At 45.1% G+C, this 16,494-nt stretch overlaps 1 protein-coding gene across 11 annotated transcripts in view; it reads left to right on the plus strand.

Moving 5' to 3' along the window:
- The window catches only part of FRMPD3 (FERM and PDZ domain containing 3), a 177,989-nt gene that overhangs the window by 64,920 nt on the left and 96,575 nt on the right, over positions 1-16,494 (plus strand). For 5 of the 11 annotated variants that reach the window (XM_080653054.1, XM_080653057.1, XM_080653058.1 and 2 more), the window contains one exon: positions 15,007-15,161. The exons of 4 other annotated variants lie outside the window; for them this stretch is intronic. In XM_080653054.1, the coding sequence (XP_080509180.1) occupies positions 15,014-15,161 (148 nt within the window). In that variant the 5' untranslated portion in view covers positions 15,007-15,013. Of the gene's footprint in view, positions 1-15,006; positions 15,162-16,494 lie in introns of those variants that run through there. 2 more of the 11 variants (XM_080653065.1, XM_080653063.1) reach the window with 2 other exon arrangements.

A 16,494-nucleotide genomic window follows, 5' to 3' on the forward strand; every position in this document is an offset into this window, starting at 1 on the left:
GAGCAGCTGAAACAAATAACATCCAACCCGAATTGGCAAAGGAGACTCAGCTGGTGAGACAATTTGCAGCCGGGAAGGGCAGAGGACCCCTGGAGAAAGTGCAGGGCACTGCGACCACGCGAGCAGCAGACATGTAAGCAGCCCACTCCTGTCCAAGGAGCAGCAGCCCCGTGAGCAGCCTGCCCCAGGCCTAAGAGCAGCAGCCTCAAGTGGCCTTCCCCTGTCCAAGGAGCAGCAGCTGTGTGACTGGCCCGCTCCCCCATCCGAGGAGCAGCAACCACGTGAGCAGCCCGTCCCGTCTGAAGAGCAGTAGCCGCACGAGCAGCCCAACCACAACTGAGGAGCGGCAGCCCTGCACAGCCCTCCCCCATCCGAGGAGCAGCAGCTGCATGCAGCCCGCACCCTGCACCTGTCCGAGGAGAAGCAGCTGCACAAGCAACCTGCCCCCATCCAAGGAGCAGCAACCGCATGAGCAGCCTGCCCCAATCCAAGGAGCAGCAGCTTTGTGAGATGCCAGCCCCCGTCCGAGGAACAGCAGCTCCACGAGCAGCCTGCTCCCATTCAAGAAGCAGCAGCCATACGCAGCCTGCACCCATCCAACGAGCAGCAGCTGGGTGAGCGGCCCGCCCCCGTCCAAGAAGCAGCAGCCACACGTGCAGCTCACTCCCGCCCGAGGAGCAGCAGCCGCGCAAGCAGCCTGTCCCCCGTCCAAGAAGCAGCAGCTGCGCGAACAGACCACCCCCATCTGAGGAGCAGCAGCTGTGTGAGCAGCCCACACCCATACAAGGAGCAGCAGCCCTGCAAGCAACCTGCCCCTGTCCAAGGAGCAGCAGCCTCATGAGCAGCCCACCCCATCTGAGGAACAGCAGCAGTGCGCAGCCCATCCCTATCCAAGGAGCAGCAGCCACGTGAATAGTCCGCCCCTGTGCAAAGAGCAGCAGCCATGTGAGCAGCTGGCCCCCGTACAAGGAGCAGCAGCTGCATGCAACCCGCCCCCATCCAAGGAGCAGCAGCTTTGTGATCAGCCCACCCCCATCTGAGGAACAGCAGCTGTGCAAGCAGACTCCCCCCACCAGCCAGAGGAGTCACCACTGCTGTGAACAGCACCCACTAGAGGAGCTGCTGCCAACTGAGGAGCAGCCACAACCATGACTGCCCGAGGAGTAACTGCAGCCTGAGAAACCACTGCCACCCAAGGAGCAACCCCTGCACGACTCGACATCTAGATCCATTGGTGAGATCAAAAATGGGTAGACAAAGAAACCTCCAAAAGAAAAGGAGGAATCGCCGAAACTGGTTTGGCTCAGTGGATAAAGCATCGGCCTGCAGACTGAAGGGTCCCAGGTTCGATTCCGGTCAAGGGCACGTACCTTGGTTGTGGGTACATCCCCAGTAGGAGGTGTGCAGGAGGAAGCTGATCGATGTTTCTCTCTTATCGATGTTTCTGACTCTCTATCCCTCTCCCTTCCTCTCTGTAAAATATCAATAAAATATTTTTTTTTAAAAAAAGGAGGAAGCACCAAAAAAGGATCTGAGTGAAACAGAGGTGTGCAATATGTCAGAAAAAGAATTGAGAATAAGGGTCATACAGTTCATAAACCAGATGGATGAAAAAAATCAACAACTTATGTAAAAATCAAGAAGAAATGCAGAGTGATATAGCTGCAATAAAAAACACCATGGAAAGTTTCAACAGTAGACTAGGAGACGCGGAGGACCAAATTAGCAAATTAGAAGACAGGGAAGCAAAACACACCCAAACTGAACTGCAATTGGAGAAAAAAATTAAAAGACAGGAAGAGAGCATAAGGGAGCTATAGGACAACATGAAATGAAGCAACATACGAATAATAGGGGTGCAAGATCAACAGGAAGAGGAACAAGGGTTAGAAAAACTATTTGAAGAAATAATGTCAGAAAACTTCCCTGATGTGGGGAAGAAAAAGTCACACAAGCACAGAGAGTCCCAAACAAGATAAACCAGAAAAGACCCACACCAAGACACATCATAATTATGATGGCAAATGTTCAGGACACAGAGAGAATCTTAAAGTCTGTGAGAGACAGAAAGTTACGTACTAGGGATCTCCCATTAGATTATCAAACGATTTATCAACAGAAACACATCAGGCCAGAAAAGAATGGAAGGAAATTTACAAAGTGATGCAAAGCAAGGGACTGAATCCAAGAATACGCTACCCAGCAAGGCTATCATTCAAAATTGAAGGGGAAGTAAGGAGCTTCACAGACAAAAGAAAGGCTAAGAGGGTTTATCACTACCAAGCCAGCATTGCATGAAATGTTAAAAGGACTGGTGTAAAAAGAAGAAATAAAAAGGTAAGAAAGAACACAGGCACAAAAAATAAAAATGGCTACAAATAAGTACCTTTCAATAATAACTTTAAATGTAAACGGACTAAATACTCCAATCAAAAGACATCGAGTGGCTGAATGGATAAAAAACAAGACCCATATATATGCTGTCTACAAGAGACCCAGAACAAGGGACTCACACAGACGGAAAGTGAAGGGATGCAAAAATATCTTTCAGGTAAATGGAAATGAAAAAAAAGCTGGGGTAGCAATACTTATATCTGACAAAATACACCTCAGAGTGAAGGCCATAACAAGAGATAAGGAAGTCAACTTCATAATACTAAAGGGATTGATACAACAAGAGGATATAACCCTGATAAACATATATGCACCCAATGCAGGAGCACCCAAATACATTAAAAAAAAAAACTCCTGGAAGATATCAAGGGAGAGATCGACAACAATACAGTCATAGTAGGGGACTTTAATACTCCACTGACATCACTGGATAAATCCTCTACACAAAAAATCAGCAAAGAAACAGCAATCCTAAATGACTCATCAGATCAGATGGACTTAATTGACATCTTCAGAACATTGCACCCCAAAGCCATGGAATATACATTCTTCTCAAGTGCACATGGGACATTTTCATAAATAGACCACATATTGGGTCACAAGCAAAGTCTCCCCAAATTCAAGAAGATTTAAATCATATCAAGCATCTTTTCAGATCACAATGGCATAATCTATACTAATAAAAGGGAAATATGCTAATTAGACTGGGAGACCTTCCGGACATCCTTCCGGACAAAGCCATGGTGGCGGGGCCAAGGCAGAGGTGGTTAGGGGCGATTGGGCCAGGAGGGGAGGGCAGTTGGGGGTTAGCAGACTGGCAGGGGGGGGCAGTTGGGGGCGAGCAGGCCAGCAGTGGGGGGCAGTTGGAGGCGAGTAGGTTGGCAGGGGGGAGCGGCTGGGAGCGAGAAGGTGGCTGTGGGGGGAGTTGGGGCTGAACAGGCCAGTGGGGGGGCAGTTGGGGGTGAGCAGGCCGGTAGGCAGAGTGGTTAGGGGTGATCAGGCAGGCAGGCAGGTGAGCAGTTAGGAGCCAGCAGTCCTGGATTGCGAGACGGATGTCCAACTGCTGGTATAGGCCTGATCTGGCAGTCAGACATCCCCCAAGGGGGTCCCAGATTGGAGAGGGTGCAGGCCGGGCTGAGGGAACCCCCCCCCATGCATGAATTTCATGCACCAGGCCACTAGTATTAGAAATAAACTAAAATAAAAACAATCCAAAAAAGTCAAACGCTTGGAAGCTGAATAGCATGCTATTAAACAATGATTAGGTTACCAAAGAGATCAAAGAAGAAATTAAAAACATCCTGGAAACTAATGACAATAAAAAACACAACAATCCAAAATCTATGGGACACAATGAAAGCAGTCCTGAGAGAGAAGTTTATAGCTCTACAGGCCTACCTCAGAAAACAAGAAAAAATGATAGTTAATCATCTAACTATACAACTGAAAGAATTACAAAGAGAGCAACAAGAAAAGCCCAGAGTGAGCAGAAAGAAGGAGATAATAAAGATCAGAGCAGAAATAAATGACATAGAGACCAAAAAAAAAAAAAACCAAACAAACAAAAAAACAAACAACAACAAAAACTAAAAACAATACGAAAGATCAGTGAAACCAAGAACTGGTTCTTTGAAAGGATAAACAAGATTGATGAACCTCTAGCAAGGCTCACCAAGAAGCAGAGAGAGAGGACACAAATAAACAAAATCAGAAATGAAAGAGGAAAAATAACAAAAGACCCCACAGAAATTCAAAGGATTGTTAAAAAATATTATGAACAACTCTATTCCAACAAACTGGACAACCTGGAGGAAATGGACATATTCCTAAAAAAATACAACCTTCCAAAACTCAATCAGGAAGATTTAAAAAATCTCAATAGGCCAATAACTATGGAAGAAATTGAAGCAGTCATCAGAAAGCTTCCAGGAAACAAAAGCCCGGGGCCAGATGGCTTCTCAGGAGAGTTTTACCAAACATTCAAGTAAGAACTAAAACCTGTACTCCTCTGACTGTTCCAAAAAATTCAAGAGGAAGGAACACTTCCGAGCTCATTCTATTGAGCCAGCATCGTCCTAATACCAAAACCAGATAAAGACAACACAATGAAAGAGAATTACAGGTCAATATCCCTCATGAACATACATGCCCAAATCTTCAACAATATTCTAGCAAATTGGATCCAGCAGTACATCAGAAAGATCATACACCATGACCAAGTAGGATTTATCCCGGGGATGCAAGGATGGTACAGTATCTGCAAATCAGTTAAATGTGATACATCACATAAACAAATTGAGAGATAAAAATCACATAGTCATATCAAATGATGCAGAAAAAGCATTTGACAAAATCCAACACCCATTTTTGATAAAAACTCTCAGCAAGGTGGGAATAGAGAATCATACCTCCACATAATAAAAGCCATATATGACAAACCCACAGCCAACATCATACTCAATGGAAAAAAACTAAAACCATTTCCCCTAAGAACAGGAACAAGACAGGGATGCCCACTCTCACCACTCCTGTTCGACATAGTACTGGAAATACTAGTCATTGCGATCAGACAAGAAGAAATAAAAAGGCATCCAAATTGGAAAAGAAGAAGTAAAACTGTCCTTATTCGCAGATGACATGATACTGTACATAGAAAACCCTAAAGACTCCATCAAAAAATTATTAGACTTAATAAATGAATTCAGCAATGTAGCAGGATACAAAATTAACTTCAAGAAATCTGTGGCATTTCTATACACCAATAATGAACTTACAGAAAGAGAGACTAAAAAAGCAATCCGATTTACCACCGCACCAAAAAAATTAAGATACCTAGGAATAAACTCAACTAAGGAGGTAAAAGACACATGGAAAAACTACAGGACACTGAAAAAAGAGATAGAGGAAGACATAAACAGATGGAAGAACATACCGTGTTCATGGATTGGTAGAATCAACATTATCAAAATGTTCATACTACCCAAAGCAATCTATAGATTCAATGCACTCCCCATTAAAATACCAACGGGATATTTTGCAGACCTAGAACAAACTTTTCAAAAGTTCATCTGGAATAAAAAAAGACCCCGAATAGCTTTAGCAATCCTGAGAAAGAAGAACAAAGTAGGTGGGATCTCAGTACCAGATATCAAGCTGTATTACGAAGCCACTGTTCTCAAAACAGCCTGGTACTGGCACAAGAACAGACATATAGATCACTGGAATAGAATACAGAACCCAGAAATCAACCCAAATCACTACGCTCAATTAATATTTGACAAAGGAGGCATGAACATACAATGGAGTCAAGACAGTCTCTTCAATAAATGTTGTTGGGAAAATTGGACGGATACATGCAAAAAAATGAAGCTAGATCACCAATTTACACCATACACAAAAATAAACTCAAAATGGATAAAGAACTTAAACATAAGACGAGAAACCATAAACATACTAGAGGAATCCATAGGCAGCAAAATTTCAGACATATGCCGAAGCAATTTCTTCACCAATACCACTCCTAGGGTAATGGAAACTAAAGAGAAAATAAGCAAATGGGACTACATAAAAATAAAAAGCTTCTGCACAGCAAAAGAAACCATCAACAAAACAACAAGAAAGCCCACTGCATGGGAGAACATATTTGCCAATGTTATCACCGATAAGGGTTTATTCTGCACCATTTACAGGGAACTCATACAACTTAACAAAAGGAAGATAAACAACCCAATCAAAAAATGGGCAACGGACCTAAATAGATAATTTTCTAAAGAAGACAGAAGTAAGGCCAAGAGACCTATGAAAACATGCTCAAAGTCACTAATCATTCGAGAGATGCAAATCAAAATGACAATGCGGTACCATCTCACACCTGTCAGAATGGCTATCATCAACAAATCAACAAACGACAGGTGCTGGCGAGGATGTGGAGAAAAGGAAACCCTCATGCACTGTTGGTGGGAATGCAGACTGGTGCAGCCACTGTGGAGAACAGTATGGAGTTTCCTCAAAAAACTAAAAATGGAACTCCCATTTGACCTTGTGATCCCACTTCTAGGAATATATCCCAAGAAACTAGAAAGACCAATCAGAAAGGATATATGCACCCCTATGTTCATAGTGGCACAATTCATCATAGCTAAGATTTGGAAACAGCCTAAGTGCCCATCAGCAAATGAGTGGATTAAAAAACTGTGGTACAAAAAAAAAAAACAAAACAAAAAAAAACTGTGGTACATCTACACAATGGAATACTGTGCTGTGGTAAAAAATAAGGAATTCTTAACATTTGCAACGGCATGGATGGAACTGGAGACCATTATGCTAAGTGAAATAAGCCAGTCAGAGAAAGGTAAGTATCACATGATCTCACTCATTTATGGAAGATAATGAACAACATAAACTGATGAACAAAAATAGATCCAGAGACAGAGAAGCATCGATCAGACCGTCAAACCTCAGAGGGAAGGTAGAGGAGGGTTGGGGTAAGGGGGAGAGATCAATCAAAGGACTTATATGCATGCATATAAGCCTAACAAATGGACACAGACAACAGGGGGGTGAGGGCAGGAGTCGGGGGGTTTAGGGGGTAATGGGGGGATAAGGACACATATGTAATACCTTAATCAATAAAGAAATTTGAAATAAAAGTTGGAGATGGCATACCCATTTGAATGGCTACTACAAAGAAAGAAAATAGGAAAAAATAGAAAACAATAACAAGTGTTGGCAAGGATGTAGAGAAATCTAAACACTTGTGTATGTGGTTAAGAATGTAAAATGGTGCACGCTTCTGTAAAAAACGGTATAGTGATTCCCAAAAAAATAAATATAGGAATACCATATGATCCAGCAATTCCACGTCTGGGTATATATACCAAAAGAAGTGAAGGTAGGGTCTCAAACAGGTATTTGTACACCCATGTTCACAGCAGCATTATTCACAAGAGCCAAAAGGTGGAAACAACCCAAGCATCCATTGATAGATGAATAAAATGTGATACATATATACAATGGAATATTATTCAAGTTTAAAAGGAATTCTGACACATGCTACAACATAGATGAACCTTGATAACATTATGCTAAGTAAAATAAGCCCATCAGAAAAGGACAAATATTGTCTGGTTTACTTATACAAGGTTCTTAGAATAGTCAAATTTTTTAAAAAATATATTTTATTGATATTTTTACAGAGAGGAAGGGAGAGGGATAGAGAGCCAGAAACATCGATGAGAGAGAAACATCGATCAGCTGCCTCCTGCACACCTCCCACTGGGGATGTGCCCGCAACCAAGGTACATACCCTTGACCGGAATCGAACCCGGGACCCTCCAGTCCGCAGGCCGACACTCTATCCACTGAGCCAAACCGGTTTCGGCAGAATAGTTAAATTTATAGTGACAAAGAATATATAATGGTGGTCGCCACGGACTGGGTGGAGAGTGGGGTGGGGAGTTTCAGTTGGGGATGATGAAATAGTTCTGTTGGTTGCACAACAACGTAAATATACTTAATGCCCCTGAACTGTATAGTTAAAAATGGCTAAAATATTAAACTTTATATTATGAATATTTTATCACAATAAAATAAAGAGTTGGAGTAGTGGGGAAGATAACATGTGACTAGGAATTAAAGTTCTCAGTCAATGTGGGGACTACCCAGGAAGTTGTATTTAACAACAGGGAAGGGGGGACCCAGAATCATAGAGGTGGGTAGCAGGGATGTTCCTCAGTGGAGCAGGATTTTTTGCAGGAGGAAGAAGGAGTAATGGTCTGGAGGAGGGAGGCATGGCAAGCAAGGAGGACACCTACCCCACCTACAGGTCCTGAGATTTGAGATTTGAGAGGAGGGAAACAAAAGTTTCCATTTGAGAGGGCTGGTGGAGAAGTGATGTCCTCAAAGAATAAACCAGGCCTACATTGGGAAGGAAGGTGAAGAGCACTTTCAGAGAACAAATTAAGGATATGGGGAGTTTGCTGTTGACTGAGAGTTCCACAGGGTGCAGTGGAAGGGTTTGAAGGGAAGAGAAGGGTGGCATTAGGGTATGAACACACTACTGTGGAGATGAGAGTCTGGGCTCTGAGGGATGACCAGAGGTGAGTAGACTTCTTTGTGATGGTAACTGAAGTTAACAGGCATTCCATACCTTATGGGATGAGTCTCCCATATGGAGAGTCAACTTAAAGGCATGTAGGAAGTCTGTTCTGGGACTAAGGTCTCTGATATGTACCCTCTGGTGTGGTGACTCAAGGGAGGCTGCTCTGACAGACAGCACTGAGATAGCCCTCAGTTCACTTGTGAAGGAACAGTCTGCTGAATCCTCCCACTGGGACTACTCAACCCCTGCTGGGCAACTGCTCAGTCCACAGGTGCTTGGCAAAAATTGTGTAGGAAAATTGATTCTGGAGTTGTTCAGACCCAGGTTAACATGGTGGTTCCACCACAGTGTATATAGGTGTGTATGAACAAGTTACTTAATACTCTCCCAAAATCTGTTTCCTTATCTATAAAATTACAATAATACCATCTACTCATGGGTTGTTGTGAGGCTGGAGTGAGGCAACACGTGGACAGTACCTAGTGTACAGTGAGTCTTCAAGAAATGGCAGCTATTGTTTTCTGCACTGTCCTCCCTCTCTTTCAGCATCTTCCTTGTCTTACTCCCAGATGTTATGAGTCCTCAGGCTGTTCTTCTGCTGACCAAACTTTTCAGTAGGGCTAAATAGTGCCATCATCCAGATATTTCTATTCTTTCCCCTAATACAGTGGTCGGCAAACTGCGGCTCGCGAGCCGCATGTGGCTCGTGAGCCGCGGTTTGCCGCTGTTGACTAATGAGTTTGCTGACCACTGGGATAGGGGCTTAATCACAAGGAACAACAACAGCCTGTAATTATTGGAATCGAGAGTCTAGGTCAGTGGTCGGCAAACTCATTAGTCAACAGAGCGGTGTTGTGGAGCGAGCGCGAGTGAACGACAACTGGAGTCCAGACCAAATTAAAATTTAGGGAGCCTTTATTAGCCGGCCAGCTGGCCGGCCAATCGGCCGGCGACTGCTCTGCCTTTCTCCACGCAGGGAGTCCAGAGAGCAGCCCCTACCCTTTGTGCAGGACCACTTTTATGCACATTAACCACATCCTGTTTTTGCAGAGTAAGTAACCCAAGACAAAACAGTTTTTCCTAAGCAGGATCATGCCATTGACGACCATGTTATTCCCAGGGTCATCCTGTTCTTCAGAAAGCTGACAGTGTTCTATGAAAGAAGGCCTACGTGCTGGGAAGGGGCCATGAGACCATATCTCAAGGCCTGGCCTGGTGTCAGTACTGACAACTCTATCTGGGGCATAGTCCACGGCCTCTTTGGAATGGTAGTAGTAAGCATGCTAAAAAATTCCCACTCTCCAACAAGCGGCAAACTGCGGCTCGCGAGCCGCAATTTGCCGACCACTGCCCTAATACAACCTTACCTGTCTTATTTCATACCCATGTAGGGCCCTCTGTATTATCTTCTGGGGTAAATCTGATACAGCCAGTGAGTCCTCTGCATGAATTTGTGCCCTTTCTCCAAGATAGCATTTGTGTTTTTTTGTTTGCTTTTATCCTCACCTGAGAATATCTTTTAATTGATTTGAGAGAGGAAGAGAGAGAGAGAAGGAGAGGTCTATGAGAGAGAGAAACATTGATTGGTTACCTCCTGTACGCGCCCCAACCAGGGATCAAGCCACAACATAGGTATGTGCCCTGACTGGGAATTGAACCCACAATCTTTTGGAGTATGGGATGATGCTCCAACCAACTGAGCTACCCGGCTAGGGCTAACATTTGTGTTTTAATGAGGCCTTCAATGCCAAAACCCAACCTTAATAAAAGCACCTGTTCTACCACCTGATCATGGCTCTCTCATTATCTGAAAATAGTGTTCTTTTATATCCTTGCTTCTCAAAGTGTGGTCTGTGGACTAGCAGAATGGGCAACACCCTGGAATTTGTTAAAATCTCAAACCTTATTCCAGACCTACTGCATCAGAATCAGTCTGGCAATACCCACAGGTGATTCATATGCACATTCAATTTTGAGCAGCACTGCTGCAGTAAGGAGCAGCTACCTAGCCAAAGTGAGGGCTGATTTACAGAAAAAAGAGTTTGTGTTTAAGCTCCTTACAAGAGGGCTCCCAGATCAACTACTTCAGAGTCCGGGAGATGGGGCTCCCATCCCTGCCACCAGGAGGAAATTGCATCTCCTGGGGTTCCAGCTGCCATGCTGGATCCCTGGAGCTTTTGGGAGAGTCAGGCTCCTGTGATTGGAATCAGAGGGCTAATTGTTCCCACGTGGCTCCAAATCTTGCCAGTTGCGAGTCGAGTGACAAGACTCCCCAAGGAGCCAACCAAATGTAAAGAAAAAGGAGCCAAAGACTGATTCTGATGCCTGGGAGTCTAAGCTGTTACATTTCTATTTTTCTGCCCAAAAGTGCAAGCAAGGGAGAAAGCATCAGCTCAGAACCAATCCATCTTCTCAGTTCACTTGTCCTTTAGCCAAGTTCTGCCTAGCAACAGTTGTCACCGTGAGCTCCAGCAACCAGTCCCTATTTGGACAGTTTAGAGAAGGGATCAGGTTAGCCCACAGAGGAACTGGAGGCAGGGCATCCACGGGGAGCCAGGCTGGGTCAGGGAAAGAGCTGCCTAGAAAGCAAGGGGACAGAGTGTATTGTGGAGCTGTCTTAGAGGCAGAGTTGATGCGGGAAGGGCTTAGGTTGTATGAAGTGGGTGAAGTTTATCTTCAGCTCTCTTTCTCTGCTCCTCTGGCCACCCTGAATAATGCTACCAGTAATATCGCCATGTCTGCATCTGTATATGTTTAACCTTCCAAAGTTCTACTGTAGCCATGATCTCATTTTATTCCCCCAACAATTCTGAGTGAACGGTATCAGAAACAGATTAATTAGGGTGTGGGCTGGCCTTCCAGACCTGGCCAGGATTCGGAGTGCTACTGGCCACAGATTTGGGCCAGCCCTATAAAATGGAGACTCAATAGCCAGAGAGTCCATGCCCCTGACTTGGGTGTAAGTGGGGGTGCTGAGATTGTGGGCCTTGTCTGAGAGATTTGGCTCCAGCTGGGCTGCTAATGTGCTTCACCTCCATGGGTTACTTCTTCCTCACCTACCTTGGGGGCTGAGATGGAGGAGAAACAGTCACGTGCCTATTTGGTAGGACAGTTAGAGATTGTGAGGAGATAATGGATGTGAAAGTACCTTTTCTCAGATGAGGTAACAGGTGTAAAAATGAAAACAACCACATGGCTATAAAGTGTTATCATTAGGCAGAAGAAAAATGCTAGGCCTTTACCAGGGTCACTGACTAGAGAGGGCAAGCCTAGCACAGGGTGAGGGGATACTTTTGGGGATCTTGGATAGTAAGGGGACAGAATGAAGGCATTGTATGCTTTAAGACAAACAGCAGAAGAAACTAGCAGATCCCAGAAACAATGCTGAGTGGGGTGGGGGGACCATAAGTTTTGGCTGCTTCACAATTTTGTTCAGAGTTGCCCTATTTGAAGGGACCAGAAGCCAAACATCTTTCAAATTCACATTGTCTATTTCCCCCAGGAGGTAAGCCACGTGACCTGTGGACAGCTGAGCTCCTGCCATCCATCATTGCTTGCCTTCAGTGTCACTCCCAAGTCTCTAGGCACTTAGCAAATTTCAGAGGGACTGAGCTGCAGACACAGAAAAATGCAAACCCCAGGAGGGAAGGGACAATTTCCATTTGCATTGTAAAATGGCCTTCTGGTCTGCCAATGGGGTTGTTTCTTCTCTGCCTAAGTTGCCTTGGAAGGCCCAGGCTATGTGAGGAGAAGGCTGCTTGCAGAATTTGGGGAGGACCTAGTTAGGGACAGTTTGTCCAGCCCAGGGACAAATGTGCTTCAGTCACATCTGGAGACATGTCTGCTGTTGCTGTGGGAAAAATAGCTGGGTCCACTGTGGGAAGATAGGAGCTGCCCATGCACAGAGCTTGGCTTCCTATCTCTCTTTCTGCCACTTCCCTTTCCTGTCCATTTTAGCACAGCACCTGTCTGTTCCATGGAGCCCTCTCTAGTTACTCCACCGCCTTCTCTGAATATACAACTTGTATCTCAATGCTGGACCTCATATATTATTCTCAGTAACCACTCTAATTCTCTTATTCAGTTTACACTTGTCTCCTTCCTCCCACTAGACTGGAAACTTTGTGGGCTGAGCTCTGTAACTTCTCTTGTGTCCCCTGGAGCTCTGACTGTCTGAGTAGGCATTCAATAAATACTTGTTGATGCATTAACATGAGTCAAAACAGGAAAGCAGAACACTGTGTCACAAAAGGCTCTTAGCTGGTTCCTCGGGCTCCAGGAGTGTCTATTTTCATCAATATTGGTGGTACCTAAAGGCCCAATGAAGACTTAAATGCCCCCAGTTTCTGAAAAAGAAAAAGACAAACTGAGTTTGCAGTGGCCAGGGCTCTGAGCTCAGGACAGCATTGAGCACTCCCACATGTGCCTGGATCCTCCTTGCTGGTGTCCCTGCTCCCCATGCCACAGGCTGCACAGCCTGGGAGGCTCTTATCCTCCAGCCTGCCCTGGCTGGTGCCTGTGTCAGAAATGAGCTGGTTTCATCCCAAGAAGAGGCCCTTTTTATGCCAATAAGGTCGGATGACAGGAGGCAAAGGGCTCATTTCAGAAGCAGCCCTGGGGGTGAGGCAAAACAGCAGCTGCAGGAAGATGTTCTCTGGCTCCCTTCAAGGCCAAGCTCCTGCCTGCCACCAGGAGCAGAAATGAGAGAGGCACCACCCTGAAGCCACTTTATCTGAACTCCTCTCCTGGGAGGTTGCCTATCCAGGACACCAGCCAGCCATATTCTAGCTTCTGAGTGACTTTTCCTTAAAAAGTGACAATTTATCTTACCGGTGTGGGAGGAAAGGAGCCAGTTTCTGAATTTACCTTCAGGAGGCTTGACCTCATCCCAGCAGCCCCTTCTGTCTCCTTAAGGAGCAACAGATAGATCCCAAGCCAGCTTGTGTGTAGATAGAATTGATGTGGCTGGATTCAAATCAGCCATGGCCTGTCTTCATTCCTGAGTTATTTTATGAGAGCAACAAGCCCAGGACTATGAATTTCACTTTTATACAATTACTTTAAATCTCTCCCCCCCCCCCAATAAATAGTCCTAAAGTTCCTCTATAATTACCAAATCTATGTCCTGATAAATGATCTAATTGCTTGAAACCATTCGCTATTGAGGAATTTGGTATTCTTAGCTAGTCAACAATCACTCTCATAGTATCTGAACCTCCCACTTATTTTACAAACCGCACACTAGTTTGATCAATTAGCTCCTGGCCTTCTGTATCTTGTTCAGAAGGATTCTGCCTGGAATCTTAATTTTCAAGAATACACACCCTGAGGCTAGGGAACTCAACCCATTTGTTAGGCCAAAATGATGGAGGGTAGAATGGTACCAACTCAGGGAGCTCAGGCTCTGGGTCTCTTGGCTCTTCCACTTCCACTTGCCCTGCCCTGCCTGTTGGCCATTCATTCTCCTCTTTACCTCCTTCCCTGCCACTGTCACCCAGTGCCCTCACTCCTCAGGGCTCTTCATTCAAACACGTCACTCAGACATATTCTTGCCTGCAGTATTCCTCACCCTGGCCCTTGCTATGGAACTTTTATAACGTTCTTTTACAATTCCTAAGCTTTGGTAACTTAAGTTGTGGGCATCAAAGAGCTATCTGTAATCCCTCCCAGGTACTGAGGCAGCAATATTTCTTCTCCCAGCCCATCTGAGGTTCAGGTCTGCTGGCAGCCACAGGGCACATCTCCCCTTCTTGCCCACAGTAGCCATTTTCCAGTTGTTTCATTAACTGAAATTAGTTGGTATTATGTACAATTGCATAAGGCAGTGGTCCTGAACGTTAGCCCATTTCTTTATATAAGCCATCTAGTTTATTGTTATATATGACCTAAGGCAGTGGTCGGCAAACTCAGTCAACAGAGTGGCAAACCGCGTCTCCCGAGCCGCAGTTTGCCGACCACTGACGTAAGGGATATTAAAGTTTAAAATCACTCAAGGACTTCATGCAGGTACTCCACATTCTGAAATGACTTCACTGTCCTTTCCTACTTGCCTGTTTTGTAGTCCCTTCTCTCAAAGTTTCAGTTTCTCTTAGGGCAGTGGTAGGCAAACTCACTAGTCAACAGAGCGGCAAACTGCTGTCTTAGGGAACTAACAGCCAATTCAATGAGTGGTACCAATTAACCTTCAGAATAACACACTTCTATTTAGGCTTCTTTAGAGTCCCAGTATCTTGAGGAAGGGACTGACTCTAATGTCAGGCTCTATGGCACCAGTGTCCTCTGTTGGCTCTGGCCCTGTATGTAGACAAGTGGCTTCTCCTTTCTAGAGTCCTCTTTTTCTAGTCTGAAATAGGAGGAATTCATTGCCTCTTCTGGTTCCAGAGGATGCAGGAAGCTAAGTGTGTGAACTCCCAGGTGCCATAGCCAGCACCCTAATCAGTGACCTTCCCAGATGCTTCTGAGCTTTAGTTGCCTTTGCGTCTTGTTTTGCTCCCATGTTCCCCTTCCCTTAGTCATGTGATGCAGGAAGAGAGCGCAAATGATATGGAATGTGAGCAGCTGCCAGCAGAGACACTGCGACAAGTGACCATTCACCGAGACCCTATATATGGCTTTGGCTTCGTGGCCGGCAGTGAGAGGCCTGTGGTGGTGCGATCTGTGAGGCCAGGTAGGTGTGCCTCAGGGTGCTCCCCTGGCCCTGGCTCCTATCCACCAGCACCCATACATCTTCCCAAAGAGCAGAGCTCCTTAGTACAATGTGTTGCCAATGAATTAATTAAGAGTGGGTGAAGACTTGCCAGCCAATCACTGTGTAAGGGAGCTGGTCTTTTAAGACTGATTGACACAAGCCTTTCAGCCTACTTGGGCCCTAGGAAGAGGCTGCAGTTGATGGTTGAGTAAGGTCTGGGTCTTAATAAAGCTTTCTATTTGTACAGAACCTTCTCAGAAGAGCCATGCCTTGGATTAAAATTTTAATTTCAGTTCAACAAGTATTTATAGATTGCCTACTCTTAAGTCCAGCAAGGTTATAGGGAAGTACATGACACAGTTCCGGTCCCCAAGAATCTAACCATCTGGCTGTGGAAACTGGTACACACTCATGAACTAGGTCAGTCATTGAAGACTGGAATCAGGATACAGATCATAGGTGGGAGAGGAGAGGAATTGAGGGAGAGGAGAGGAGAGGAAAGGAAAGGAGAGGGGAGGAGGGGAGGGGATGGGAGAAGGGGTGGGGACGGGTGGGGAGAGGAGGGAGGGGAGAGGAGAATGAAATCTCTGAGTGCCATAGTAGCAATAACAATAGCTACCATTGATTAAGCACCTACTGTGTGCTTTACATAATCTTGTTTAATCTTCACAACCAAGCCTGCAAGGTAAGTACTAACATTCTCATTTTATAAATGAGGAAACTGAGGCAGAAAGGAAGAGAAATGACTTGTCCAGGGTCACTTGGCTAAAAAACAGCAGAGTCAGGATTTGCACCTGAGCCTAGCTGATACCACTCAGGGGAAGCAGGGCTTGAATGGGGCCATGTGGGATGAAACAAGGGAAAGCTCCACCTGAACTGTGAAACATACCATCATGAATGAAATGGGAAAAGGCCTAAGCACTGTTTTGTTTCAAACCTGCTAGGTATTGACAGAAGAGACAGACAGAAAGCATCTTTGTTCCTGATTTGCTGGGCCTGAGGCTTTAGATGTTTACAACAGTTTCTCGCTCAGTCAAGAGGAGCAGCCAGAGTACAAACTGGTCTAGCAGAAATTTGATGAATTTTTCAATCCTCAAAGGAAAACAAAAAAGATTTTTGTAAGCTCTCTCTTCAACTAGAGGGCATAGAGAAAAAAACAATTCAGTACAGGAGTTCGTGGCTGACCTAAGGTTCCTGAGTCAGTCATAGAATTTGACAAGAGATTTATGAGTCTCTGATCAGAAATCACATTTGTCCTGGGTAAAAGGAACCACATAAGACTTAGTAACAGATGACCAGGAGCCCGAGCCCC

The sequence above is a fragment of the Plecotus auritus genome (assembly GCF_963455305.1).
Source record: "Plecotus auritus genome assembly, chromosome: X".
Classification (NCBI taxonomy): Eukaryota; Metazoa; Chordata; class Mammalia; order Chiroptera; family Vespertilionidae; genus Plecotus; species Plecotus auritus.